This window comes from Tursiops truncatus, chromosome 21, assembly GCF_011762595.2.
Source record: "Tursiops truncatus isolate mTurTru1 chromosome 21, mTurTru1.mat.Y, whole genome shotgun sequence".
In the NCBI taxonomy this organism is placed as follows: domain Eukaryota; kingdom Metazoa; phylum Chordata; class Mammalia; order Artiodactyla; family Delphinidae; genus Tursiops; species Tursiops truncatus.
Window position 1 is genome coordinate 32434178 of NC_047054.1, and position 27873 is coordinate 32462050.

The following is a 27873-nucleotide window of genomic DNA, read 5'->3' on the forward strand; positions in this document are numbered from 1 at the left end:
TTGTTCCAAGTGGGAGCTACTTGTTATTGCAACTGTATTTCCTTTTTTTGGTTGGAGGAATTACAATCTCTTTAGAAGGTTTTCAAATGGGTTTCCCTAAAAAATCCAAAGTGAGGTTATAATACCATTTTCTTTGGAAAAGGGAAAACCATCTATATTCTTGGCACTGAAACACATTATGAGTGAAAACTGAAATTTCAAAGGTCATAAACTTATACTTGCTACATAAAGAAGAACATGAAAAGGCTTATATTTCTAAGTCTCTGTGTGTAGAAAAAGAATCAGAGAATTTGAAACACTTGGAAGGGAGAAAAATTCCACATGCAAGACAGACATCCAAAATGGCTCAACATAATTTATTTTTTTTTTAATGTTAAAATGTACAGAGTTCTTTTGAAAGTACTTGCTAGAAAGGGGGAAAAAAAGTGATATTACATACAGGAGAGGAAGGAGACCAGCTGGCCCAGGAGCGCGTGACATGGAGAAGTACAAAGGCATCTAGGCACCCCTTCCCCTTAGCTTACGAGTCACCATGAACAAAGTACAAAGAGGTTACAAAACAGGAAAAGCAAATATAAACAGACAGGAATAGACTTAGCTTCATTTGTACATGCGGCTTTTAGAGGCATCTGGAGCTCTATTCACACACTCTAGAGATCTCTTTAAAGAGAATTTTTATCTTTCTTAAAATAGTTTTTAATATTCTACAACAAAGATAAAAAATTTTAAAGATGGAATGAAATGAAAAAGCTCTTATTTTAAAAGGCATCAAAGTCACTAACAGTGAGTTTTTAAATTTCTTTTTTTAGAAGATTACCCAAGTTATCTTGCTAAAAATACATTTTTTTAAACAGAAGTGAAAAAATGACAGGTACCAATATTACTGTGTTGGATAATTTCTTTTATAATATAGAAAAGAACATTTTCTCTACAATAGTTCTAAAGTCACAAAAAGGCTTGTGGAAAAGGGAGCTGCCTGATTGAAATTTTTTTTTTTTTTAAAGAAACAAACCCAAACACAACCGCAAACCAACAGAAACTGAATTCACGGCCCTCATTTCAACAGCTTCTCCTTCTGCCTTGACCCACCCTCCTCCCAATACACCTCCCTCCCTCCCGACCCACCCCGTCCCCACCCCAACCAGGAAGCAATGACAGCGCCGAAGAGTAGGCAGAGGGCAGCACAGTGCACGTTCTACACAGAGGACTGGGAACTGGAACAGTATATACAGAGAAACTGGGTCCTACACAGCCTTGCACATGCTCAGAATCGATAGCGGTAAGATGTGGAATTCTGCCTTTTTCTACCTAACACGTTTAATTGAGAAAGTCAATTAAAGTGTATAAAAAAACCCAACAAACCTGTGCATTTGAAAAAATTTAATGCCTAATTTGTACTTCAAAAATTTATCTATATAAAATGTACAAATAAAGGAGAGAATTTAATGCTTACAGATATTTCTTTAAGCAGTACTTCCCCCTTTTGGATATTTGACTGCACATACCAAGTGGTATAATAGTCTCCATCTTCTAATGATGGAACGTATATATGTATATATATATATACATATACATATATATATATATATATTTTTTTTTTTACCTATCCCTGGAGCAAGTAACAAGAAGAGAATGGGCGAACTGGCTGCACAAGAGAAAAGAGAATGAAGCTGGGAGCAACACAGGAGCCTGCTAAAACCCTGCTGTCCAGATTTGCCCTACTATGCTGGTGGTTGGTTTAATCCCTCTTCTCTTCAGCCACTCACAGGAGAGGGGCTGGCGCACTCTGATTCACAGGGGAGGAACTCAGGATCTCAAAAGACAAAGGAAAACTAGAGGTATGTATCACTGAAGTAGCTATAAAACTCACACCACGATCTCCCTCACGACACACATTCTGCGTCATCTCTTCCAACACAAAGTAAACAGTGTCAAAGGTTAGTCAGGTATTTCTCAAATCACTGACATGTACAGTCATCCACCAACGCTTTACGTGAGAATGTAAGAGGCTAATCACTGGGGACTGCTGTTTGAGTTTAATCAGAGTCAAAGGCTCAAGAATCAAGACCCTTGGCATCTCAAAGTACATGCTAAAAACAAGAGGCTGCGTGGAATATGTGCGTATGGCTGATTCACCAGGTGGTAAAAAACAAGAGGTTAGCTGCCTCTTTTTGATTGTTAATTGACCATCTATTCCTCCAAGGCTGGATTAGGACTGCAAACAGCTTTCCTCTGAGATTCCGCTGTTAACTGAGACTTACAGTATTTTTGTGTCTCTGAGTGCTGAGTGGGAGTAGTTTAAAAAAAAAATTATATTACACTTGATTTAAGAAAAACAAACATTTCAATGAAGTTCACTTATAGAAACATTCTTGTGGAAAGGTTTCAAGAGGTGTGTGTGTGTGTGTGTGTGTGTGTGTGTGTGTGTTTGTGTGTGTGTAGGGAGTGGAGGGGATTTTAAGAGAAGAAGCATTTTCCTGCCTCACTTTATTAATAATAATAATAATATTAACAATAATAATAAGTTTAAGGAGCTTGGGTTGTTCTCCATGTCCCCGTCCGAGTCTCCCATAAGTGCCTCCTGCTGGAATGAAGTAGGGAATGAAAGGCTGGGTGTGGAGGAAAGGGTCTGGCTAACCCTCGAGATGTATATATAACATTTAAAAATGACAACATTGGGAGCTGCAAACACTGAGGGGAAACATACATCTTAAAATAAAATAAAGATAATTCACTCTTACACAAAGTCTGTCCATGTGGTGTGTAAAGAAAGTAAGGCTCTTTTTAATTATGAAAAGATTTTTGTGCATGTTTCCCCATCCCCAAATCCATTTTTAGATGAGTTCTATTGTAAAATGTTCAAGATTGTGAAGAAAACCAAAACCCAGAACAAAATGAACCCCCCAAAAAAGAGAAGACCAGGTTTTCTAAAAAATAAAATAAACCAAAGAAAAATTCCTCTAAATCTACAGCAATATTTTAACTGGAAAAAAGGTCCATTTTTCTCTGGTTTGTCAGTATAAAAGGTTCCTTTATTTATATATATTTAAGTTTTTAACTGCAAGTTCGTCTTGCTCATCTTCTCATGTAAGGTCCGTTGAGTGACTGCTTGGGCACGCCAGCAGCGTTCATGTAGCTGTGATGGGAGGGGCCCGTGTACATCATGTTTCCATGAGGGTTTGGCTGCATAGGCTGCTGGGTATAGGCCTGGCTCCCCATCATCCCCATCTGCATCTGCATAGGATACTGTGCTGTCTGGTTCATGTAGGCAGGGTTACTATGGTAACTGCTGTTCATCATGGGCTGCGTCATCCGATAGCTGTTCATGGCGTTCAAGGTGTTCATATTCATGGAATTGACATTATAGGCGGGGGTTGGCATCAAATTAACCCCCATGTTCATGCCACGCTGAACAGCCAACGCACGAGGGCCAGCCTGCATGGCGACCGCAGGTGGGCTGCGGCCATACAGCTGCTGCTGGTGAGCTGCCGCGGAGGGCAGGGGCGCGGACTTGGAGCGGATGGAGATGTGCCCCTTGACTGGCATCTGCCCTTGCAGCCTCTGAGTGTGGGGAATGCCAATGTTGGTGGCAGACATGTTGCACTGCAGCAGAGGGGACGTGAGGTTCATGGTAGTGGAGGCCAAGTTCGGGGGCGGCGTCATGGTGGCTTGTGCTTGAGGGGTCCCAGCCAAGGGGTGCGACGGAGCCAGCTGAGCCAGTCCCGTGTTGGACAGAGAAACACTGGTTGCATAGGAAGTCACAGCAGGAGAATGGCTATAAGGCATGGCATGAGGGTCCATAATGGTGTTGGTCAGCTGCTGCAACTTGGCTAGACTGAAGGTGGCTGACGGCTGGGAGTAGCTGCCGGCCCCGAAGTCCCCAGGGATCCTCTCGTAGATGCTGATGTTCCCCGTGCTTCCAGATTCTGGGATCTCCATGATCATGGGCGCTGGGGTGAAACTGCTGTTCATGCTGCACTGGGACAGCGGGGGCTGCTGCTGCTGTGGCGGCGGGGCCGGGGGCTGGGGCTGCGGGGGCGGGGGCGGCGGTTGCGGGGCCGGCGGCGGTGGCGGGGGCGGCGGGGCCGGCGGCGGGGCGGGCGGCGCTTGCGGGGGCGGCTGGGGCGGCGGTGGCTGCTGGGTGCTGGGAGGCCGCTCCACTGCGCAGCTCTGAGGGGACTTGATGCTGCAGGTGGCGGCGGCGGACGGGACGCTGCTCTGCGGCATCAGGCTGCAGCTGCCGCCCACGCCGGCCATCTGCTGGGTGACCACGCAGCTGTTCTGGGTGAGGCTGCTGGAGGACGACAGGCCGCCATAGGAGCAGCTGCTCTGGGAGGAGCTGTTCCCGCAGATGCTGCCGCCCATAGTGGAGTCATAACTGCTGGGGTTCTCATAGTTCTCCGTGGTGCTCTCGATGCTGCCCAGGTCGCTGAAGCCGCTGTCCACCACCTGCTGGGAGTGGTCCGATACGGAAGGCACATCCATCATGGGGCTGGTCTCCATGTTCTGCATAGACGGCGCGGACAGGGATCCTTGCTCCGGGCTGATCTGGGTGTAGCCCCCTTCGAGGGCAGGCACGCTGGGACTGCCGACCGAGCGCACCGACTGGCTGGGGTGGGACTGGACAGAAGACAGCGGGCTGTTGTGCTCCGAGGCGTGGCAGTCCTCCACCAGGGGCAGCTGCGGGTCCTCGTCGGCCTGGGTGTAGCTCTGCAGGGTCTGACAGGCCGCCAGGGTTTCCTCGCAGTCCTGGTAGGTGCCCTCATGCTCGCTGCTCTCCTCCTGAGTCAAAGACTGCACGGCCTGCACGGTTTCCAGATCCAGGTCACTGTGAGGGATCTCCGCCTCCTCTTTCAGCTGCAGCAGCTCTTCTTTAGAGTGGGAGTCCTCCTCGTGGTCGTCCTCAGAGCCTGGCATGTGCTCCGAGACCACGGATGCTTCGTGGGAAGTCTGCTCCTCTTCGGAATCCGGCTCTGTCTCCTCCTTGTCTTTTGCGTGCTCCGGACTGCTGTGCACATCAGGATCTAAAAAAGACTCCTGGCCACCGTGCTCCTCCTTGACGTCGCCCCCAGCCGGCTGCTCCTCCGGCCCCTTCTTCTCTGTGGACTCCAGGTGGCCGTCGTCCTCATCATCCGCGTCGCGGTCTTCGCTCTGCTGGGTCTCCACGGCGGCGTCCTCCTCCTCCTCTTCCTCCTCCTCCTCCTCCTCACGTGCACGCTGAGCCAGGTCCTGCGGCCCCTCCTCCGATGGCTGCTGCCCCATAGGGGCGCGGGGCTCCTCCTCCTCCTCACCCACCTCAGGCCCCTTGGCTCCGGTCTCGGGGCTGCAACTGTCTGCCGGAGAGGCTGCCCTGACGTCACTGCTGGTGGTGTCCTCCTCCTCCTCCCCTTCCTCCCCCTCCTCCGCTTCCAGGGGCAGCTCCTCCCCTTCCTTCCTTTCCTCCCTTAAAGGCAAGTCTTCTCGTGGTCCAACAGCTTCCTGGTTCTCTTGAACTTGGGGTTCACGTCCAGGCTCAGGAAGGGGGACAACAGGCTCAACAACGCATTCTCGAGTAGAAACGGCTGCCAGCTCCCGATTCAGCTTAAGTCCCGGCTTGCGACCAGGTCTTTTCTTCCAGTGGACTGGTTTGCGGCTCTTGCCCTTGGGCCATCCCTTCTTCTTTTTCGTGGGCGTGGACGTATCTGGCTCAAGTGGAGAATCCTTCACATCACATTTTCTCAAAAGAGATACTGGCTTTAGGATAGGAGTGTCTGCACAGGAGGGATAAAAAATAAAAACAGATTACAGGGTCTTGTATTTTTTAGTGCCTCTTTCTGAGACCACACGTGCAACAGAAATGATTTTAATAATCATCCTGAACTCCTATCTTCACTTTCAAGTTAAGGATCTAAAGGAGACACCCATTCCATGATATCCTCTAAAGTCACACAGTGAACCGGCAGAACAACGAGAGGATCCTGGCCCACCCACTAGGTTCAAGTTTATCATCACCAACTGCATGGCTTTGGAGAGTTACTCTTAATATTCAGTTTCACCATCTTTAAAATGGAAATAAGCTTTATAAGGATGCAAATACTAAATAGTTCCTACAGCTACTTTAGACAAGCTGTCTTTATTGTGTAAATTACACATCAGCTCATTTCTCCTTCTTTCCCCCCACCCCTGTTCGCAATTTATATTATTGCTCTGGTTTTCTTAGTTTCTACAAAATCACTACTTCAGGTAATATCAAGCCAATTACTCCAGGCCATGTTTGAGCAACCCTACACCAACAGTTCCCAGCCAATGTTGTGTTTGTATAGGAAGAGCTGCAAGGCATGTAGTCCCAGACAAATACTGACCTGAAGCAAAAGTTAATGTACCAATGACAATGGTTTATTAGAAATAAATTTGATTATTAGCATTATTTTCTCCCCATTGATTTCTTCTATTTCTAAAAACTATAAATATGCACAGCATAAAATTTACCATTTTAACATTTTTAGGTGTACAGTTTGGTGTGGTATTAAGTACATCCACATTTCCCATTAATTTTTAAAGAGAAGACCAGCAAATCCTATTTTTTAATAGGATTGAGGGGGAGGGGCACTGGTGGGACTGAAAAGGTAGTTAGCAGTAACAACCTGAAAATAAACAAAGGAAATGTCTACATTAGAGAAAAATTTGCCCAACAGGAACTTATAGGATACTATTTTAATCTATGATGATCCAAGACAGAATTTTACTAAAGTGCCACATGTTTTACAAAATAAATTTTTAGCTTCCTAGTTATACATCTCAAAATAGAACATAATAAAATTCTGGAAAATCATGCACGATAAAGCAAAAAACTTAGTCATTACTATATTAAAAGTATTTATTATACAAAACTATGAGACTGAAGAAAATGCAAGTTGTCTACTAGATTTGAAATTGAGTGAATTTATTTTTAAAAGGAGAATAAAAGCCCAACTGGTTAGTACATAAAAGCTATAGGCTTATGTACCAAGCATGGACAACAAGATTCCTACAAATTCACCCAGCAAAGCAAAGCAGCTCAATCTGACCCCAGCAAGGCAAGCCCTGCAGACGGAAGCAGCACGACACATGGGCAGAAACTTTAGGCTAGACGTGAACAGCTAGTTTGGGACCCAAGTCATATATAAGCCCATTTTCTTCATCTCTAAAAAGGAAATGACAACAAGTCTAATCAGTGGATTTTTAGCTATGCCATAAAATTTAACTTATTTTGAGGTACTGTTACCATTTTTATCAGAAATTTAACTACTTGTTGAGTAAGACATATTAGAGATATGATTCAGGAACAGATTTGAAGCAAGTCCAATTTACATGAATCTGACCTTATTTGAGAACCACTTCTAAGCACTTAGTCATTTAACAATATTTACTGAGTGCCTATTTTAAGCACTGAGCATACACAATTAGCAAAACAGGCCAGGTCTATAGACTGCACATTCCATTAAAAGGTTATTAATTAAATATCTTCCTGATGCTAAGTCTAATATACCCATTGACTAAAGATTCAGATAATGGCCGAGAAAGGAGCAGGCAAAAGAACAATTTCCTAACAGCAAGATATTTTCTGCAGAGGCAAAAATAGGTCTTGAGTTGAAGGGGGAACTATGAAAAAGCACTTTTATAAAAGGACAGAAAACTAAGTGAGAAAATGAGGATGAGTACACTTGATACAACTCTTCAGAGGCTGCAAGTCATTCTGCACTTGCCCAGTGGGTCGTGTCTGCCTTTCAGCCCTCTCTATTGGAGGTTTGCCACTATCACTGCTGTATCTTTCACAACAAGAAAACCACAGTAAGCAACAGCTCTGCGAAACATACCGTCAGCATCATCTGAATCTTCGTCTTCGTCTCTGTCTTTAGACTTCCTCTTAGAAGCGGGTCGACACCTGAGAACGTCCTGTGAGGACAAGTGACGGAAGTACCCTTGAGAGAAGAGCTCGTTCTCATCCTCTTCCTCTTCCTCCTGGTCAATCTCAAACGTGGGTTCTAATCTTGGCATCGGCCTCTCGGAGTCAGAGTCTTCAAAAGGCTCGTCTAAGACCTCCGTGGTCTCAGAAATGGTTTCTGTGACCACACTGCTATTGTGGTGTTTGCGCTTTCGGACTCGCCTTCTTCGGTGAAGAATTGGTTTCTATTTAAAAGAGAAAGGAGCATTTTATTTACTGTAATGAATGCTATCATTTCCATTAGTAACATGATTAATAGTTTTTAAACCTGCTAGAATTAGCACATACAAAATGAATAGGCCGTTTGCCAAAAGACATTTTGAATATTATTTCAAAATACTATAGTAAAAGATAAAAAATACTATAGTAAGACACTATACATACATAAAGTGTCACAGATACAAAGTATCACTGAATACAACTTTGTAAAAGAATAGACAGGCATGCCTACAGAGCAGATATTAACATTCCCTTACTAACAGTTCAGTTAAATTTAGCACCCTAGGGAAGCTGCCTATTTCAGAAATGACACAGTGACTAGTCCCTTAACTTCTCTTTTCCTCAAAAGAAAAAAAGAAATAAAACACTCTTCGTCTCACAGCTCCACTGTGCAGGTCAGCAGAACCATCAGGAAGGCTGTACACCATTTTCATAGGCTATCCACAAAGAGTTACAGTGGAGCCTGGGAATGGGTACCGGTCTCCTTGGTGTCCGTGAGCATTCAGAAGTAAAATAACTCTGTTACTGGGACCTGGTACATTAGGCACAATTTTGTACTAGGGTTGATCTAACACCTTGAATCACATGAAAGATATCACAAAATAATACTGTATCACCCAAACTGATCTAATTCAATCCCCTCATTCTAGAGAGGCCAGAGAATTTACAGAACTTGCTTTAAGGTCATATCCAGTCAGTAGAGAAATGGCTGTAAAACAGTTTCTGACTCCTAGTCAAGTGAATCTCTTCAAAAACTTCAAAAGTATCCTGTACATGATCTCACTGCCTGTTATGATATTCTCTTTTTACACAGGCAAATAGCACAATTTTATTTTATAAAAAGGCAATACAAGCCTAGGATGGCAAAGATATATTCTTCATGGTCACGTAACGATCAGCAGGTTAATCATTTTTTCTTCACTTCAAATTTACTAGTTTTCTAGTTGAGAACACAATTTTCAAACTAGGTTAAACATGGACTTGCTCTGAGGAGAAATGGCTGATCCTAGGACTGGGGCATGAAATACACAAGATGAACCTGGAACATTTTGTAGAACCAGAATGTAACGAAGTGCTCAAAACAAAACAAAGCAAAAACACTTCACAATGTTGACGGTATGTATGTTGAAGAGACACAGGAGCAAAACTGGAAGAGTTCCTCATGGCCAAGGCTGGAACAATTTGAGCAACAAATTAGTAAGATGGTAGAACTGGATTATAACTTGAAGTATAAAGTAAATATCTATGAGTCCATACTGATATAAATAAATGCCTGAATCAAGAAATAGATGGGGGAAAATGGATAAATCCCCCAAACAGAATTCCAAATAATTAACACGATATTCTGCTCTTAGGGAGTAGAGCATAACTCCCTGTACCTTAAGTGTGGGCTGTAGGCAGTAACTTCCTTCCAAAGAATACAGTATGGAAAAGAGTTTGAAAAAAGGAGTAACTTTACAGTAGAGAAACCTGACAAACCTGATACCTGGAGCCAGGCGACCGGGGTTAATGTGAACGTGAACAGTGAGAAGTCACACTGACAGCAAATACCCTTGTATTTGGTAATCGGTATGGACTGATGGCAGATACCCTTATATGATGTGATGAGAATGGCACTTTACCTCTGGGGCCTTCTTCCCCAAAACCCATCACCCCATTTTACTATCATAAGGGGCATTCTACAGAATCTAGCCAGTACTCCTCAAACCTGGCAAGGCCTTCAAAAACAAGTAGTCTGAGAAACTGTCAACAACAAGAAGGGGGCCTAAAGAGACATGACGACTAAACGTAAGGTGGTGTGCTGGGGCAGGAGAGGACATTAGGGAAAACAGAGGAAAGCTGAATGAAGTATGGACTCTAGCTAGAAAGGCATCAGTACTGGTTCACTGGGACAAATGTACCATACCAAGGTAAAAGGTTAATAATAGGGGAAACTGGGGAATATAGGAACTCTTTGTACTTTCTTTGCAATAAATTTGTAAATCTAAAACTCTTCTAAAATGGAAAGCTCATTCTTTAATAAACAGCCCTATCTTCTTTTTTTTTTTAAAGGTTCTGCTAAGGAAAAGAATGATTTTATTGCTCTGGATGAAAGCTGTACCTCACTAGCACAGAATGGCTCATCCAGAGCTGACACACTTCAGTCTGGCTGGTCTGCAGCAATGTTTAAAGTTCACCCCATAGCCTGGGAGATTTCTGGTATACAGATTAACAGAATTCATTGTCATCATCACACAGCGTTTACTAACGATCTGGCTATCATTCAACCTTTGCAAGATGATGAAATGTAGTTTAGAAAATACTTTTAAAACAAAGTTAAGTCAAACCACTGGAGGGTTGGAGAGGAGAGCGAGAAGGGAGGACAGAGGACAGGAGAGACAGTACCACCAGGGGTGAGAAGAATGGCTTCACTCCGAGCATCGCAATGCAGGGCACCGTTACGCCCACTTTCCATCGAACTGTGTAGTGGTTTCCTCTCCTTTTCTAATAGAAACATTTCTAATCTGTACGTTTTGTTTGTTTGTGTTTGGCCACACTACGTGGCATGCGGGATCTTAGTTCCCCAACCACGGATCAAACCCGTGCCCCCTGCAGTGGAAGCGCAGCATCTTAACCACTGGACCACCAGGGAAGTCCCTGTATGTTTTTTTTTAAATCCCTGAAAAGTCATACTTTGAAATCAAACTAGCAAGCTGAAAACAGTCTGTCAGCCCTTAAATAAGTTTGTGACTTCTAAGTGAACTCCCACGAACCAAAGAAGTCATGTGCACATTTCAAATGCTCACTGGGAACATCACATGCTGCAACATACTGAGGCTTGAAGCTGAAAGGCTAACACACTATGGGTTAACTCCAGGACAGCACAGAGACGGGCCCCACCTTCCGCTTCAGCGTGGGCTTGGTGAGGACCGGGGGCGAGCTGGACCGCGGGCTCTCGGGCTCCCCCTCCTCCTCGCTGCTCTCGCTGCAGCCCCGCAGGAGGGCCCTGTCCCCATCGCTGTAGCGACCTTCACTGTAGCGACGGGGCAGCCTGTCGTGGCTTTCTGGCAGCCCACACTTCAGAGGCTCGGGGCTTTTCTTGAGCGGTCCTCGCCAGAGCTCGAGCCCCTCACTCGGTCTTCTTTTGGGACCATCTGGCTTCGTGTCCTGGCTCGGCTGCTCCTGCGAGGCTGCCGACTGCTCCTGGCCTTCCGTGTACTCTTCTTGGCAGGTTTCTGATTTTTCCTCACAGTCTCCATACTGCTCCGGAGGAGCTGATGTCTCCTCCAAAAGCAGTTTTGAATCCTCATCACCAAAGCGCTCCTGGGCTTTTCTGTTCTTCCTCCTCCAGCGGCCTCTCCGAGATGGCTGATTATTGGCAGGAAGACTGTCACGGGGAAGGACCTGTTTGTTCAAACGCGTAGAACTGGCTGGTGCTGTAACTTCTGGTTTCTTTTCACTTTCTATTGAAGAATAAGAATCTTGTTCTTTGTTCTCACGAGATGCAGACTTCCCCACCTGATGTTAGAAAATAAAACCATGCTGGTTAATTTTCAGTCTTATTTGGTTATATCTCCTATTCTGACCTTTTAAATACTGAGATAAAAAAAGAAAACAGAGCTTTAAAGAGAAAGTTATTATTTAATGGCTAACAAATATCTCTTATGTGTTAGGGACTGTTTTAAATACTATATGGGTATAATTCACACCAATTACATGAAGTATTATTATTATTATATCCCCATTTTACAAATGACGTTAACTGAGGCACAAAGAAATGTAAGTAACTTGCCCCAGGTCATGCAATGGCAAATGAAGAAACTGGGATATAAACCCAGACAGTCTGACCCAAGAGTCAGTGCTCTTAACTGCTATACAATACCATATTCAATAAACAAAGTGAATATTATTATTCTTATAATCTGGTAAATGTTAAAAGAGATAGTTTATGAAATTTCTCAGAAACAAATTTATAAACAGAGGAGACGGACTCTGGGGCATGGGCAAGAGAAAGAGGATGCTCAAAAAATGAAAGAAAATTTCTGTAATTATTTTGACTTATTCTATTCTGAATATTTTATTTTATTTTGAAAATTACACTAAACAGGGGTATGAAACTTTATGTTTATCAAAGGAGGACACAGATTTTTAAAGGATGAAAAGCACTGCTTTAAAAAAAAGAACAGGGGCTTCCCTGGTGGCGCAGTGGTTGAGAGTCCGCCTGCCGATGCAGGGGACACGGGTTCGTGCCCCGGTCTGGGAAGATCCCACATGCCGCGGAGCGGCTGGGCCCGTGAGCCATGGCCGCTGAGCCTGCGCGTCTGGAGCCTGTGCTCTGCAACGGGAGGGGCCACAACAGTGAGAGGCCCGAGTACCGCGAAAAAAAAAAAAATTAAATTAAAAATAAATAAATAAATAAGAAAAGAACAGAGACAAGTACACATCACATGAAGAAAAATACTGAAAATGATGTAATGGAGTACAGTCCCTCATTAACCCTTTAATGGCTAGAGACACTGAACTATTTGGTGCTCTGTTAGAAAACATGCATCTGTTTATTTCCTTAATGTTTTAAGGAAAATGCATCTTCATTTTATTTTAAACAATGGTCAGATTTAGATTCAATTCAGATTCCTCAATTCCTAAACAGCTTCAAATTTAGCTGCTTATTGGCACTGTGATAAGAAATATTTACTCAGAAGTAACATATTATAACAAATTTGAAGGTTTCCTAATGATAGAAGGCTTAAAAATATAGAAAGAAGTAAACAAAACCCAGTCTTCCTGAAATTTCTATCATTGAAATAAACTCAGAAATTCTAATGTGAATTTATGGTGTTGGTTTAAGATATCATTATAGGTACATCACAAACACTCATGAAAACCAAAACATGCTCTTGTATCATCAACAACAGGGACCATTCGTGCCCTTACACTCGGCTCTAATTCTCCTTCCTGGCTCTGAGGCTCTTCCTGTTCTCCCTCCTCCTCCTCCTCCTCCTCCTCCTCCTCCTCCTCTTCCTCCTCCTCTTCCTCCTCCTCCGAGACGACGGAATTGGAGACTATGACAGGAGTCCAGCGCAAACACTCTGGATCTACATCCACAGGCCGCAGATTCAGCTGAAGCTTTGCCATGTGATCTTGGATCAGTTTTTCCCGGCGGATAATCACAAATCTGAAACCAGAAAAAAGTTTATAGCGATCAACGACGCACAAGGAGCACCAAACAATGAATATGGAGCTACGCCCTCAGAAAGCCCTGGAGATAAAAACGCTTCACAAAAAGCCTGCCTGGGAAGACACCACCACTGAGATGGCTCAGAATATGAACTGGACAAACACTTCACACTCAACTAGAGTGAGGGATGAGGTTGTTTCAGCCACTTCCCATTCTCACATTTCCCACCTCTGAAACTTCTGCTACTCTCCTGTACTCTTTTACTCTCCATCTTTCTAGCCCAAATGCCTCCTTTCTTTGTGACCTTTTCTCAACCACACTAGAAAAGGGTAATAAGCTGTCTTTCCTTTGACCTGTATTTCTTTTGTCCCATTTGTATGGAAATTAATCAAGGGTGTATTTTATTTGACACTATTTCTACAGTTGTTACGTCTTGTATTGTGAAGGAGCTCCCAATAAACAAAAGATTCAGTAGCTTAGGTACAAAAGTTAGAAGAAGGAAGACCAGAAAAAAAGTTGTAAAAAAAAATATGGTCAATAGTATAAAATACAGAAGGGAAAATGATGTCTCAGTATCACCAAGTACACCATTTGTATTAGTTTATGTCCTTTAATTGATAATTTGGCTGTCCGATCCAAAACCTTCTACCTAATTATCTTTCAAAGGTTATACAAAGGGATGTGATACTCACTGGTCACTCCGGAAGTCCAGCATTCGCAGGTGGTGGAGTGTGGAAGTAATGTCTTGAGGGCAGATTCCAGTCAACTTACTTAACTTCTTAATGCTGATTTGCTTGTCGTTTTGGTGATAAAGGCACTCCAATATTACACTTTTCCAATAAGCCATGTAGGAAAGACGACCTAGATCGGATAACGGTTTCTCTGGAGACCCTGCTTGGCCTTCACGCTTTGATAACAAATAACCTAAAGAAACCCCCAAATCACAAATATGTCAGAGAGCCTAAAAGAGGGCGGTTTACAAAAATAACAAGCCCCTCTTCCACAATCAATCCAAGTATCATACGCTATAATTTCAAAGGTAAATTCCTTCAAGAAAAAGAACAAAATTACAAAATCACTTGAAAACAAATTTGCAGGAAGATTACATAATTTGTACACACCGAACATTAAGTTAGTATTACTTTGTCTATAGTTAATATCAATCACACTGTTAGAATCAGGACTTCACATTAATAGGCAAGAATGCTTTTTATTCGAATGTACAAGGAGGGGAAACCACCCTTGCATGTTTTATTTAGACCACTAGATGGCAAGAGATCCACACGAGCTGCACAATACAAAAGAACGCCTTTAGTTTTTACATAACCCTATCTATGAAGATTGCAGTTCTTCTGTGAATGATTTAGATGACGATTTCTAACTTCAACCAAAGCTCTCCTCACAATTACCTATCACCCTAATTTCTGGTGAACAAGAATGTCAGTGTGCGAGTGTCACTGTGCGTGGTGGTATTACTTTGTCCTCTTGTCCAGTGCGTGAGTCTCAAGAACAGGAAAAGAAAGGCATAAATTCTAAGGGAAATCAGTCTAAGAATGGTAATGTGGGAAAATACATTACATTAAAATAATGTTTTATAATAAAAAATACTGTAATCATACAATTATTTGTATATCTCAAAAAAATGACTAATAAATGCATAAAATATTTTCCCCTAACTTTGCTACTTAATGGCATACATGTCCAATCATGAGTCCTATTTCAAAACAGTATACTGATATTAAAGGAAATAATCTGAGTTTTACCCTCTACTATTAGTCGGAAAAAAAAACACCAAGAAAATGTAAAAAATAACCAATGGCACATATTTCCAATAAAATATAGTCAGGAACACAGTCTAAGGCCAAGTAGAATAAGCTTCATTGGTCTGCATGAGAATTAATACTAGTGATGTAATCATCTGATATTTAGAAGAATTTCCTGTATCAAAATCCTAAGTTTAACAATTGCTTCTTTAAATATTATTTAAATATTATTATTTATTTAAATATTATTCCTTTAAATATTATTTTTAGCCCAATTATCTGAGGGAAAATATGCCCTCAAATACCACTATTTTATAATCAGTATAAAATTTACCTCAAACATACATGTACTTTCTAAGCAAGATTATCAATCTATAAAACAAAATGCAGGGCTTCCCTGGTGGCGCAGTGGTTAAGAATCCACCTGCCAATGCAGGGGACACAGGTTTGAGCCCTGGTCCGGGAAGATCCCACATGCCACAGAGCAACTAAGCCCATGTGCCACAACTACTGAGCCTGCGCTCTAGAGTCCGTGAGCCACAACTACTGAAGCCCACGCGCCTAGATCCCATGCTCCGCAACAAGAGAAGCCACTGCAATGAGAAGCCCGCGCACCGCAACAAAGAGTAGCCCCCGCTCATTGCAACTAGGAGAAAGCCTGCGTGCAGCAACGAAGACCCAATACAGCCAAAAATAAATAAATAAATTTATAAAAACAACAACAACAACAAATTGCAAGTTCCACAATAACCTTTTTTAAGAACTGTTAGCTTTCAAGTTTAACTCAAATTTTTTACTGTATCATTTACTTCTAATATTTTTAAAGGTGCATATTTTTAACCACGAGGTAGATAGAGCCTGTAACTAAAAAAACGATGCACACACACACATTTTCTCAGATAACTGGGTAATCAAAAGAGGGCAGGTGCTGCACTTCTTTATTAGTACTAATTTAAGTAGTTCTACAGTGTTTTTAATATTGTTGTGAGAATTAACTGCATAAAACAGAACTAAGTTCTGTTGTAAATTAATAGCTGCAAATTAAAACTATTTGCTATAGATCACACAGAAGCTCATATCCAATATTAGCTATTTTGGAAATATTCACATGCAACCAAAAGAAAAAGAATGTTCATGGCCTTAGGCTTTAAAGTTCCACTCAGCAGGGCTTCCCTGGTGGCACAGTGGTTGAGAATCTGCCTGCTAATGCAGGGGACACGGGTTCGAGCCCTGGTCTGGGAAGATCCCACATGCCGCGGAGCAACTAGGCCCGTGAGCCACAGCTACTGAGCCTGCGCGTCTGGAGCCTGTGCTCCACAACAAGAGAGGCCACGACAGTGAGAGGCCCGCGCACCGCGATGAAGAGTGACCCCCACTTGCCACAACTAGGGAAAGCCCTTACACAGAAACGAAGACCCAACACAGACAAAAATAAATAAATAAATTAATTAAAGTACCCTTAATTTTAAAGGATAAAATAAGTTCCACTCAGCAGTATGACAAAAGATACAAGCAACCAATAAATCATCTGCAAATCTTTAAAAATACACACACACACACACACACACACACACACCTCCACAGGAAGAGACAATGAGCAATTATGTTACTATAATCCTTACTGAAATCGATGAGAAACCTGCCATAGCCCTTGCGTTGGTACTGGGGAAGAATCATTATACAGGAAACGTTGTACTTCTGTTGGCAGTGCTTTTCCTGGTGGAGAAAACAAAAGCCAAGTGTTTGGCTGGTAAGACTAAACACTGATGCTAATTTTTAAGAAACAAATACTAATAGTCAAAACCACAGCCCTGGTCCTTTGGGAATAGCAATGCACATCAAGAAAAAAACACCCCTCTGGGAGGAGAAAGGACACAGTTAAGTCACTGCCATTACCCACAAAGCAACCATACCAGGAGAATAAAAATATAAAATGAAATGACGCCACCCAACACCATGTGCAGCTCAAAAACAGTATGTCAATGCCTGAGGTGAGCAGAGGAATCCGAGTCCCAACGGATCTGCAAAGCTACAAATGGTGTGTCAGTGTGGCACCCTAGAAGTGGGACGATTCATCACCAAAGTTTCCTTTATTTCCCTTTTTGGTGCTACATAGGGTGGGAATAAGTACACTTTTATAAATCAAGCAATATATTTAAAATTATATTTAACTACTGAAATAGCCTAATAACAGAACTAGGACTTTTCACTTAACTATCTTTATACACTTAGATTTTACCATGGGCTTGCTTAAATGAAAGTACATCTTTTACATTGTTTGACTACAAAAGAAACTATTTTTTCACCCCAAGAGAATGAAAAATTGAAGGAGAGAAAATACCCTTTAATAAAAATGGCTTCCTAAAAATTCTTACTTCTATGCCTAAAATGCAAATTAGGAAGAGATTTAAAATGAGAAAGAACTCAGAGAGGTAATGACTCTGTTTATTTCATGAGTTCTATCTATCATCACCATGGGAGTAGAAGTCATATTAAAGCTTTCCCTCTGGGTAAGCAGCAGTTTATGTTCCCAGCAGAGTACAGTCTGTTGAACATTACTAGGCACCTGCTGGTACCAGGTAAGTTTCTCAATGTTCCTTCTGTTTCCCTTTCCAGAAAGCTAGATGGCACCCAGAGGTGCTGCATCCTGTAGTGTCTCCTAGTGAGAACCAGCAAAGACTGTTTCAGATTTCCATATGAATTCAAAACAAATTTAAGCTGATATACTTACTTTAGAAAAATAGCCAACAAGGTGGCAGCCCTTGACATCATTCTGGGTTAGTACATAAAAAAGAAATGGCTCCACGTCATAATAGAGTGTTTTGTGGTCAAGAAACAATTTTGCCAAAAGACACAGGTTCTGACAATAAATGGTACTCACATTCCCGTCAACCTAGAGGAAAAAAATAGACAAAATGGTCAGCAGGGTGTCTCTTTAGTTCTAGAATAACACACATCAGAAACAAGCACCTGTGAGTACCCACAGTCCAGCCTAAGATGAGCTGGCAGCTATCAGAACAAAATGGACCTGGAAGCGGTCCCTTGAAACGGCAGAGTACAGTGCCTGCTATTTTAAAACAACTAAATATATAAAACACTGCACTTCAACAAAGCATGAAAAGTCTAGACAAGGAGGTGATGGCCAGTTTTAAAAACAGCACTTTTTGCTTTTATAACAAGATTGACTACAGGAATCCTTCAGATGGCAAGCTGATCTGATGTATTTTTTAAAGTATTCAATTCAACAAAAGATCTAAATGCAACCTCTCTTCTAAAATACATATAAGTAAAGCAAGGTAAAACGATAGTTTAATCTGTGCCAGCAGCTAAAAGCAATGTAATCTGACTGCCATGATGAGATTTCCCCCCAATAAAGCTACTCAAGGGATTATTATCTATTGTCAGAAGCACCAAGCAGGTTCACTAGGCAGCAACCTGGCAAGTGAGGTTATTTCTTGGACTCTGGTTGGCCAAGATCAGGAGGACTAGGCTACACGCTCCCAATACCCCTGTAATTCTTGGCACTGCTGGAGCCAGTTCTTTTATGAAAATGCCAACAATTGCCTACATCAGACCCAAAGACATTGACATTTCAAGACTGCAATTTCTTTAGCAATTTAAGTAATTTATTGTACACCACACCCTTTCCCTCCCCACGAGGTCAAGAGCTCCTCTATTCCTCACCTAAAATAAAGGCTTTGGGAAGATGAAGAAAGTGAGGGATGGAATAGTTCCTGACAATCTGAAATTCTATCATCATAGTAATTAACAGAACTGAGCACATGGCAGGTACTCAATTAATACTTGGCAATTAAACCACAGAACTGAGATCAAGAAATTAAAAACCACTACTAACAACACAGAATCACAGATGTAGCATAAGTCATACAAACATGATGCAGTCAGGAAATATATTAAGATTTATTCAATATACAGCTATTACACATACCTCTACACAATATTCCTTTAAATAGAGCAGTAGAAATCTTTTCAATTAAGTGTCATATTTCATAGATTCTAAGACACAATCTTATCACATCTAAACATAAGTAAAATCCGTTGGCACTTAATAATCAAATGGAGTTTGATCATAATTAGCAGTACCTTTACCTTCTCAGTAGTACATAAAATAAGATATATTACAACTGATGTCTTTGATTCAGTGAAATACAGAATAGTTTATTCAGAGATCAAGCTTGTGAACTGGGTACCACTTAGATTGGCCTAATTCTGCTTCTCCCTCATACAGCTGAATTACTGACTCAACAGTGAATGAACAACAGTAAAATAACATTTCCAAAAAAAAATCAAGTTGTGCAATTAAAGTACAGGTGGCACTGTATTTGAAATGGGTAGGAAGACAACTACTAAACATCTTCTACTTTACCTCAAAGACAGAAATGTTATTCTTTCTATAAATCTCATTAGCAGGAGGATGGAACCAACCACATTTCTTCATGTGCTGCTGTAGAATAGTTCTACTTTTCATATATTTTAGACAGAATTCACAGAGATACAACTTAGGCAGCCTGTAAAAAATAATTACACAAATAAGAGGGCTTTATATTTTATAAGACTTTAAACTTTCATCACTATTCTTTTTTGATTCTCATTACTACCCAGGTAAAAAGGTAAAGAATGTATCATTATCCCCATTAACCAAATGAAAAAAAGGAAAAACAAAAACTAAAGATAAAACTAAGTTGAATAACAGGATCCAACTAATTAACGGCAAGAAGGCAGGGGTGAGAATCAATTCACCCAATTCAGTGCTCTTCCTATTAGACTAATATTTTGCAGTCTTTTTAAGTTACCCACGGGACAGATATGAAAATCTCACCTTCTCTACTCCTTGATAATCTCCATTAAGTAAAAAGTAAAGTCTACCTTGAGAACACACCAATAAGTGAAGATTTTGTTACGCTATATATTCTTTCTTCCTTTATTTGATCATTCAGTCATTAATTTCAGAAAATGAACATTTATTGAATACTATCAGGCCCCTGTGCTAGGTACACTAGGTACAGAGTGCTGAGTAGGATGGACATATAGTAGGTATTATAAAAGCAGATTTTGTATATCTTTTTAAGTATAAAATTATAGTATGTTTTTTTCAAGTCAGGACATACTACACTACCTCCTTCCTTCCACCCCTGAAATTCTGGCTTCCTCTCTAGTTAAATATCACATTAAATCCTGCAACTCAAAAGTCTATTTTTCAAGGTGAAATAAAATTTCAATTTATTCATTCACATATTCTCTGTTATACTCATATCATTTATATTTATTCAACTGTCTTGCTATTTTAGCCGTAGTTTAACAGGATTTCTTCCTTATAATGTCCCTTTTATGAGGAGCTAGGCAACAAAGTGATGAGATCAGTTCATAAAGTAACAGAAGGAACATAACCTAAACTAAAACCCAGTGGCCTTTATATGTACTTTAGTCTGAATTGAGAAGACCCCCCAACGGCTCTCTATTATAAAATATACACCCCATGTATCCTCAGCACAGAGGCTTCCCTGCGTCCTGAACTGTGTCCAAAACTGGTAAGCATGCCTTGGTAAGCTAAGATCTGATCCTACAATGAAAACTGCATATGTGAAAATACTGGATGATATGACAAAAAATATACTCCAAATAAAATACGGTATCTTCCCTCATATAAATAAGTACTGAGGCGGAAGGAAATTTTTAAAAAACCTCATTAATTTAGTTGCCATCAGTTTAGATAGCTATGCTTTAAAAAGATTAATCTGGAATTAAAGAAAAAGTAGATTAATGTACAAAAATGTTTCCTTTGTTAACGTGTGAAGACCATAACTAGTTTTTCAAGTTCTACTTTAGAAGCAGCTTTTGAAGCATATTTACCTGAAAACATCTAACATTCAACTAAAGCCTTTCCCAGGTGTATTATGGAACACTAGTTCTGTATACACTTAAGTGTTTCATGCTCAAGTAAAGTGGGAAAAGGCATGTGATTAATTTTTTCTTCTCCCTTGGGGATTCACAATGTGTATTAATTCCTTCTCTACAATCCCACATCTTATTTTTAAAACTGCCATTCAGCACACTAAAAGCTTCCATGGAACTGCTGTGGTATATAATATTTCTAAATGTCTACAATATGTAACACAAAAATAATGTCTAATATTAGTCAAACTCAAACAACCCAAAATTATATCATTAGTACAAAAATAAGCCATTCCAAAATAAAGTACTGAGTGAACCAAATAATGACTGACATTACAAATAAAAGCAGCAGGCGCCAAGAGCACAGAAAAGAAAGGCTTCCTAGGCCACTCTGCTTATTTCCTTTGTATGTTGCCTCAAACTACTCAGAGAAGCAACGACAGCAGGATAAATAGCTTTTTCCTTCTTTACCACCAGAACTAAAAAAAACTCAAAATGAAATGGCCCCAGTTGTATACTTCATCATCTAATGTGGGCACTAATTGTATTAACTGAGTCTCAAAGATGACCCACAACTGCCAGCCTGTCTTCCTGAATAACTTGGATTTTGAACGATTTCTTCTTCAAAGGAAGGTGGAAGAATGAGGTTCTCCCTATAAATGTACTTAATGGCGTCCTCCTCCCTGCAACTACTCTACTACTTACCTATTCTTTACCTGTTCTAAATTCTCAATGGGCTATATCTAGAAAAGACAAAAACTCTTTGAAAAGATACATGAACCTCAATGTTCATAGCAGCACTATTTACAATAGCCCAGACATGCAAGCAACCCAAGCGCACATCAACAGAAGATGTGGTACATATACACCCATATACATACAATGGAATATTACTCAGCCATGAAGAAGAACGAACTATTGTCATCTGCAGCAACATGCATGGACCTAGAGAATATCATACTAAGTGAAGTCAGACAGGGAAAGACAAACACTTTATGGTATCACTTCTATGTGGAGTCTAAAAACGAATACAAATGAATCTACATACAAAACAGAAACAGATTCACAAACACAGAAAACAAACTTATGGTTACCGAAGGGGAAAGGGAGGGCGGAAGGGATAAATTAGGAGTATGGGATTAACAGATATAAACTATACATAAAACAGATGAGCAACAAGAATCTACTGTGTAGCACAGGGAACTATATTCATTATCTTGTAATAACCTATTGATATAATGGAAAATAATCTAATATATATCAAATTATTTATAATATATATAAATATATATAACAGAATCACTTTGCTATACACCTGAAACTAACACAATATTGTAAACCAACTATACTTTAATAAAATAAATAAATAAATTCTCAACGACCAATTTTAACTTGTTACAACATGAAGACAGAGAAGAATCCTTGAGTATAGGTTCTGTGTGACAGCTAAATATTACAAATAAATATTTCCTACAAATGTGAATCTAAAAAACCTAAACAAAATTCTGAGCTTTCTGAAATAAGAAAGAAAGAGACAGAGAGATGGAGGGAGGGAGGGAGGGAGGGAGGGAAGGAAGAGAAGAGAGGAGGAGGGGGAAGGGAAGGGGGGAGAGGAGGGAGAAGGGAAGAGAGGAAGAACCAGTGACTTTTCCAGGTTACAATAATGACAAATGCCAACTTCAAGCTGTTTACTTGGAATAGCAAGATGTATGGCATTTTACTGATTATTTTTTTAAAAACTTCACTGGGCCTTATTATGTGAAAACTAATAAAACAGAAGCAAGCATAATATGATCTAGTTTATTCTAAATCAGTTCCTGCTGAAAACATTTTTAAAGCCTCCTACTTATTTTTCTTTCTTTTTTTTTATTGAGGTATGGCTGATGAACAATAAGTCCCAGGTGTACAACATAGTGATTCACAATTTTTGAGTTATACTCCATTTATAGTTATTATTAAAATATTGGCTATGTTCCCTGTGCTGTAAAATATGTCATTTTAGCTTATTTATTTTATACATAGTAGTTTGCACCTCTTCATCTGCACCACTATCTTGCCCCTCCCCCTTCCCTCTCCCCACTGGTAACCACTAGTTTGTTCCCTGTATCTGTGTGTCTATTTCTTTTTTGTTACATCCACTAGTTTATTTTTTAGATTCCACACGTAAGTGATATCATATAGTATTTTTCTTTGTCTGACTTATTTAGTAACCATAATACCCTCCAAGTCCATCTATGTTGCTGCAAATGGCATTATTTCGTTCCTTTTTATGGCTGAGTGGTATTCCTTTGTCATATGTACATATATACAGATACACACCACATACATAGATAAAGAAGATGTTATATATACATAACATCTTCTTTATCCATTCATTTGTTGATGGACACTTAGGTTGCTTCCATGTCTTCGTTATTGTAAACAATGCTGCTATGAACATTGAGGTGCATATATCTTTTCGATTTAATGTTTTTGTTTTCTTTGGATATATACCCAGAAGTGGAATTGTTGGCTCATATGGTAGTTCTACTTTTAGTTTTTTGAGGAACCTCCACACTGTTCTGCACAGTAACTGCATCAATTTAAATTCCCACCAAGTGTACAATGGTTCTCTATTCTCCACATCCTCGCCAACATGTTATTTGTAGATTTTTTTTGATGACAGCCATTCTGACAGGCGTGAGGTAATATCTCATTGTGGTTTTAATTTGCATTTCTCTAATGATCAACAATGTTGAGCATCTTTTCACATGCCTGTTGGCCATCTGCATGTCTTCTTTGGAAAAATATCTATTCAGGTCTTCTACCCATTTTTTAATCAGCTGGTTTTGGGGGGTTTTTTTGTTTGTTTGATGTTGAGTTGTATGAGCTGTTTATATATTTTGGATATTAACCTCTTATTGGTCATATCATTTGCAAGTATTTTCTCCCATTCAGTAGTAGGTTGTCTTTTCATTTTGTCAGTGGTTTCCTTTGCTGGGCAAAAGCTTTTAGGTTTAATTAGGTTCCATTTGTTTATTTTTGCTTTTACTTCCTTTGCTTTAGGAGACAGATCCCCCCAAAACACTGCTGTGATTTATGTCAAAGACTGTTCCACCTATATTTTCTTCTAGAAGTTTTATGGTTTCAGGTCTTATCTTTAGGTCTTTAAACCATTTTGAGTTTACTTTTGTACCTGGTTTAAGAAAATTGTCTAATTTCATTCTGTTGCATGTAGCTGTCCAGTCATCCCACCATCATTTACTGAAGAGACTGTCTTTTCCCCATTGTACATTCTTGCTTTCTTTGTCATAGATTAATTCACCATAAGTGTGTGGGTTTATTTCTGGGCTTTCTATCCTGTTCCACTGATCTGTGTGTCTGTTTCTGTGCCAGTACCATACTGTTTTGATTACTGTGGCTTTGTAGTATAGTCTGAAGTCAGGGAGCATGATGCCTCCAGCTCTGTTTTACTTTCTCAAGATTGTTTTAGCTATTCAGGATCTTTTGTGTTTCTACACAAAGTTTAAAATTTTTGTTCCAGTTCTATGAAAAATGTCATTAGTAATTTGATAGGGACTGCACTGAATCGGTAGATTGCCTTGCGTAATATGGTCATTTTTAACAATAATAATTCTTCTAATCCATGAACACAGTATATATCTTTCCATTTGTTTGTGTCATCTTCAATTTCTTTCATCAATGTCTTAATAGTTTTCTGAGTACATGTCTTTTACCTCCTTAGGTAGGTTTATTCCTAGGTATTTTATTCTTTTTGATGCGACTGTAAATGGGATTGTTTCCTTAATTTCTCTTTCTGATAGTTCACTGTTAGTGTACAGAAATGCAACAAATTTCTGCATATTAATTTTGTATCCTGCAACTTTACCAAATTCATTGATGAGCTCTAGAAGTTTTTTGTGGCATCTTTAGGATTTTCTATGTATAGTATCATGTTATCTGCAAACAGTGACAGTTTTGATTCTTCCTTTCCAGTCGGAATTCCTTTTATTTCTTTTGCTTGTCTGACTGCTGCAGCTTGGACTTCCAACACTATGTTGAATAAAAGTGGTGAGTGAGCACCCCTGTCTTGTTCCTGATCTGAGAGGAAATGCTTTTGGCTTTCCATAACTGAGTATGACATTAGCTGTGGGCTTATCATATATGGCCTTTATTATGTTGAGGTATGTTCCTTCTATGCCCACTTTCTGGAGAGTTTTTAATCATAAATGGATGTTGAATTTTGTCAAAAGCTTTTAATGCATCTACTGAGATGATTATATCGTTTTTCTTCTTCAATTTGCTAATGTGGTATATATCACACCGACTGATTTGCAGATACTGAAAAATCTCTGAATCCCTGGGATAAATCTCACTTGATTACTGCTTACAATTGTTTATGATCATTTTAATGTATTGTTGTATTTGGTTTGCTAGTATTTTGTTGAGGATTTTTGTATCTATGTTCATCAGTGATATTGGCCTGTAATTTTCTTTTCTTGTGGTTATTTTTATCTGGTTTTGGTATCAGGGTGATGCTGGCCTCATAGAATGAGTTCAGAAGCATTCTTTCCTCTGCAGTTTTTTGGAATAGTTTGAGAAGGACAGGTGTTAACTCTTCACTAAATGTTTGGTAGAATTCATCTATAAAGCCATCTGGTCTTAGGGTTTTGTTTATTGGGAGTTGTTTTATTACTGATTCAATTTCATTACTGGGAATTGGTCTGTTCATATCTTCTATTTCTTCCTGCTTCAGCCTTGGGAGATTCTAAATTTCTAGGAATTTTTCCATTTTTTCTAGGTTGTCCATTTGACTGGCATACAGTTGTTTGTCATAGTCTCTTATGATCCTTTGTATTTTAAAAGCCTCTTACTTTATTAAAACCAAGCCTACTGGGATGACACTGTTAGTCTAAAGGGAATCATCCAATAAAACTCCAGGAAAAAACAAAATATTTCTTCTTGTAATAGTACAAACGGCTGCAGTTCTCTCACTGAAAAGATATTATCATATAGGAAAAACATTAGCTCACATGAAATGAAATGCAGTTATTGAGATTATGAATACTCCCTGTCCTAAAGAATACTGCTGGGTGCTGCTTTCTGTCATCTTCTTCCTGAGAGCACCTCGGCCTTGACCATCAAGTTGGTGTATGGTCACTGTGATTAGCTGCATCATGGGGTATAGCCCCCATACTTGACATTCAATTTTAAAGTCACCCATTATATGGACACCACAGTCTATGAAGTCAGGACTGGGCTGCAGCTTATTGTTTCCCTTACTTCTAGGATGATGCATATATTCTTCCTAGAAGTCCCTACAATACCTTCTTGGCTTTTGAACATTGCCCAAGATAGTAGCAGTTTGTGTGACTTTTATAACAGGTCAACTTGTAGTAAAATTTTAATACAATAAAAATTGTATCAAATACTACTTGAGTCAAAGACTATGGTACAAGCCATCTAAGATCAATCTAGATATCAATGCTATATGGAGTAGTGAAGCAGAGAGGTTAAAGGTTATGGCTATATGGTAAGAGAAAAGTGGGATTAAATCCTGGTTCTGCCACTTATAAACTGTATGGTCTTAAATATGTTTGCTGGGGGCCCTAGGCTGTAAAACGAAGAAAGCAATATCCACCTCACAGAATTATTCCAGAGATGTTTAGTCCAGTAGCAAGCTCAGTGAATGGTAACTATAGCTGCTATTATTTATAATTAATACTATGAATATTTTTATTCTCCTTTCATCCATTTTACGTCATCATTTAATGGGCATTCAAGGACTTCAAGGATGCTGTTCTTTAGTAACTGGGGCTGTACATAAACTACGCATCAAATCAAGTCAGGAACAGGATCAAAAGGTAGAGCAAGGTTCCTAAGCTACTCAATAATGTGGGAATCTGCCTTCTTAGGATCTTAATATGATCTTGCAGCAAAGAGGTCATTAAGAAGCTAGGCTCTAAGCAGCTCAGGAGTAGAGGCTATCCCATGATCACAGTTCCTCTTGCCTCTAGCCCATCAATGTCATGTTTTTAAAGGCAGAGCAGGGCCCTCTATGGACCTGTCTTCCATGTGTGTGCATAACATGGCCCTGTTGGAGAAACCTAGGGTTAAAACTCTGGTTTCTATTTTTCAACATCTGAGACTTAATCATACTGCTCCAAATGAAGCAGCATTATTGCTTCATTGCTGTTGTTTCATTTTGCTTTTTTTTTTTTTTAAGTCATGGATGCAAGATTACTTAACATACACTACACACACAAATATCTGAATATTATGGGAGACAATGCATAATCCCACTTCCCAAAAGATTTTTCCTCCTGTGATCGTTTTTGTTTTTGCTCCAATTGTCCTATTTTGCATGCTTTAGGATTTGGAATTTTTTTAAAAGTGTTTAAAACCTTTAACAACAAGAAAATAATTTGAAGTAATTTAGCAGAGAATAATAGTCATTAACAAAGTAAAAATACAGGTTTATTATTTGGAAAACATAAGATCTCTAAACATTTTAGGCAACTCAAGTTTAAAAGAACTCAGAAGCGAAACAAACCTAAACTCATTTTAAATAGATTATGTGGTTTTCTAACAATGTACTTAAAATTATGAATAGATAGAAAAAGATCACAATTATCCATACTAAAGAGCTTATTAAATTACAGAATATTTTCTGATGCAAAATTCAGGGAACCCTCCACAGTGGTGGATAAGAAAATGAATAGAAAATGTCTAAAATTCTACTTAAGAAAGTTGATGAATTTTACAGTTCTTACCCTATTGCTGCCTTCTATTACAATTCCTATTATACTTTTTTGGTTATGTATTTTTCTGCTGGCAATGTTTGTTCATTCTTTCACTGATAACTAATTCCCTCAAAG

At 39.8% G+C, this 27873-nt stretch overlaps 1 protein-coding gene across 2 annotated transcripts in view; it reads right to left on the minus strand.

The window, feature by feature from the left end:
• Nucleotides 1-335: 335 nt before the first annotated feature.
• Nucleotides 336-27873, minus strand: part of KAT6A (lysine acetyltransferase 6A) — a 109821-nt gene continuing 82283 nt past the window's right edge. For both annotated transcript variants that reach the window (XM_033848883.2, XM_033848882.2), the window contains exons 10-17: nucleotides 19491-19632; nucleotides 17835-17996; nucleotides 16726-16819; nucleotides 14033-14264; nucleotides 13097-13337; nucleotides 11063-11680; nucleotides 7836-8148; nucleotides 336-5750 (exon numbers count right to left, since the gene is read on the minus strand). In XM_033848883.2, the coding sequence (XP_033704774.1) occupies nucleotides 3076-5750; nucleotides 7836-8148; nucleotides 11063-11680; nucleotides 13097-13337; nucleotides 14033-14264; nucleotides 16726-16819; nucleotides 17835-17996; nucleotides 19491-19632 (4477 nt within the window). In that variant the 3' untranslated portion in view covers nucleotides 336-3075. The remainder of the gene's footprint in view (nucleotides 5751-7835; nucleotides 8149-11062; nucleotides 11681-13096; nucleotides 13338-14032; nucleotides 14265-16725; nucleotides 16820-17834; nucleotides 17997-19490; nucleotides 19633-27873) is intronic.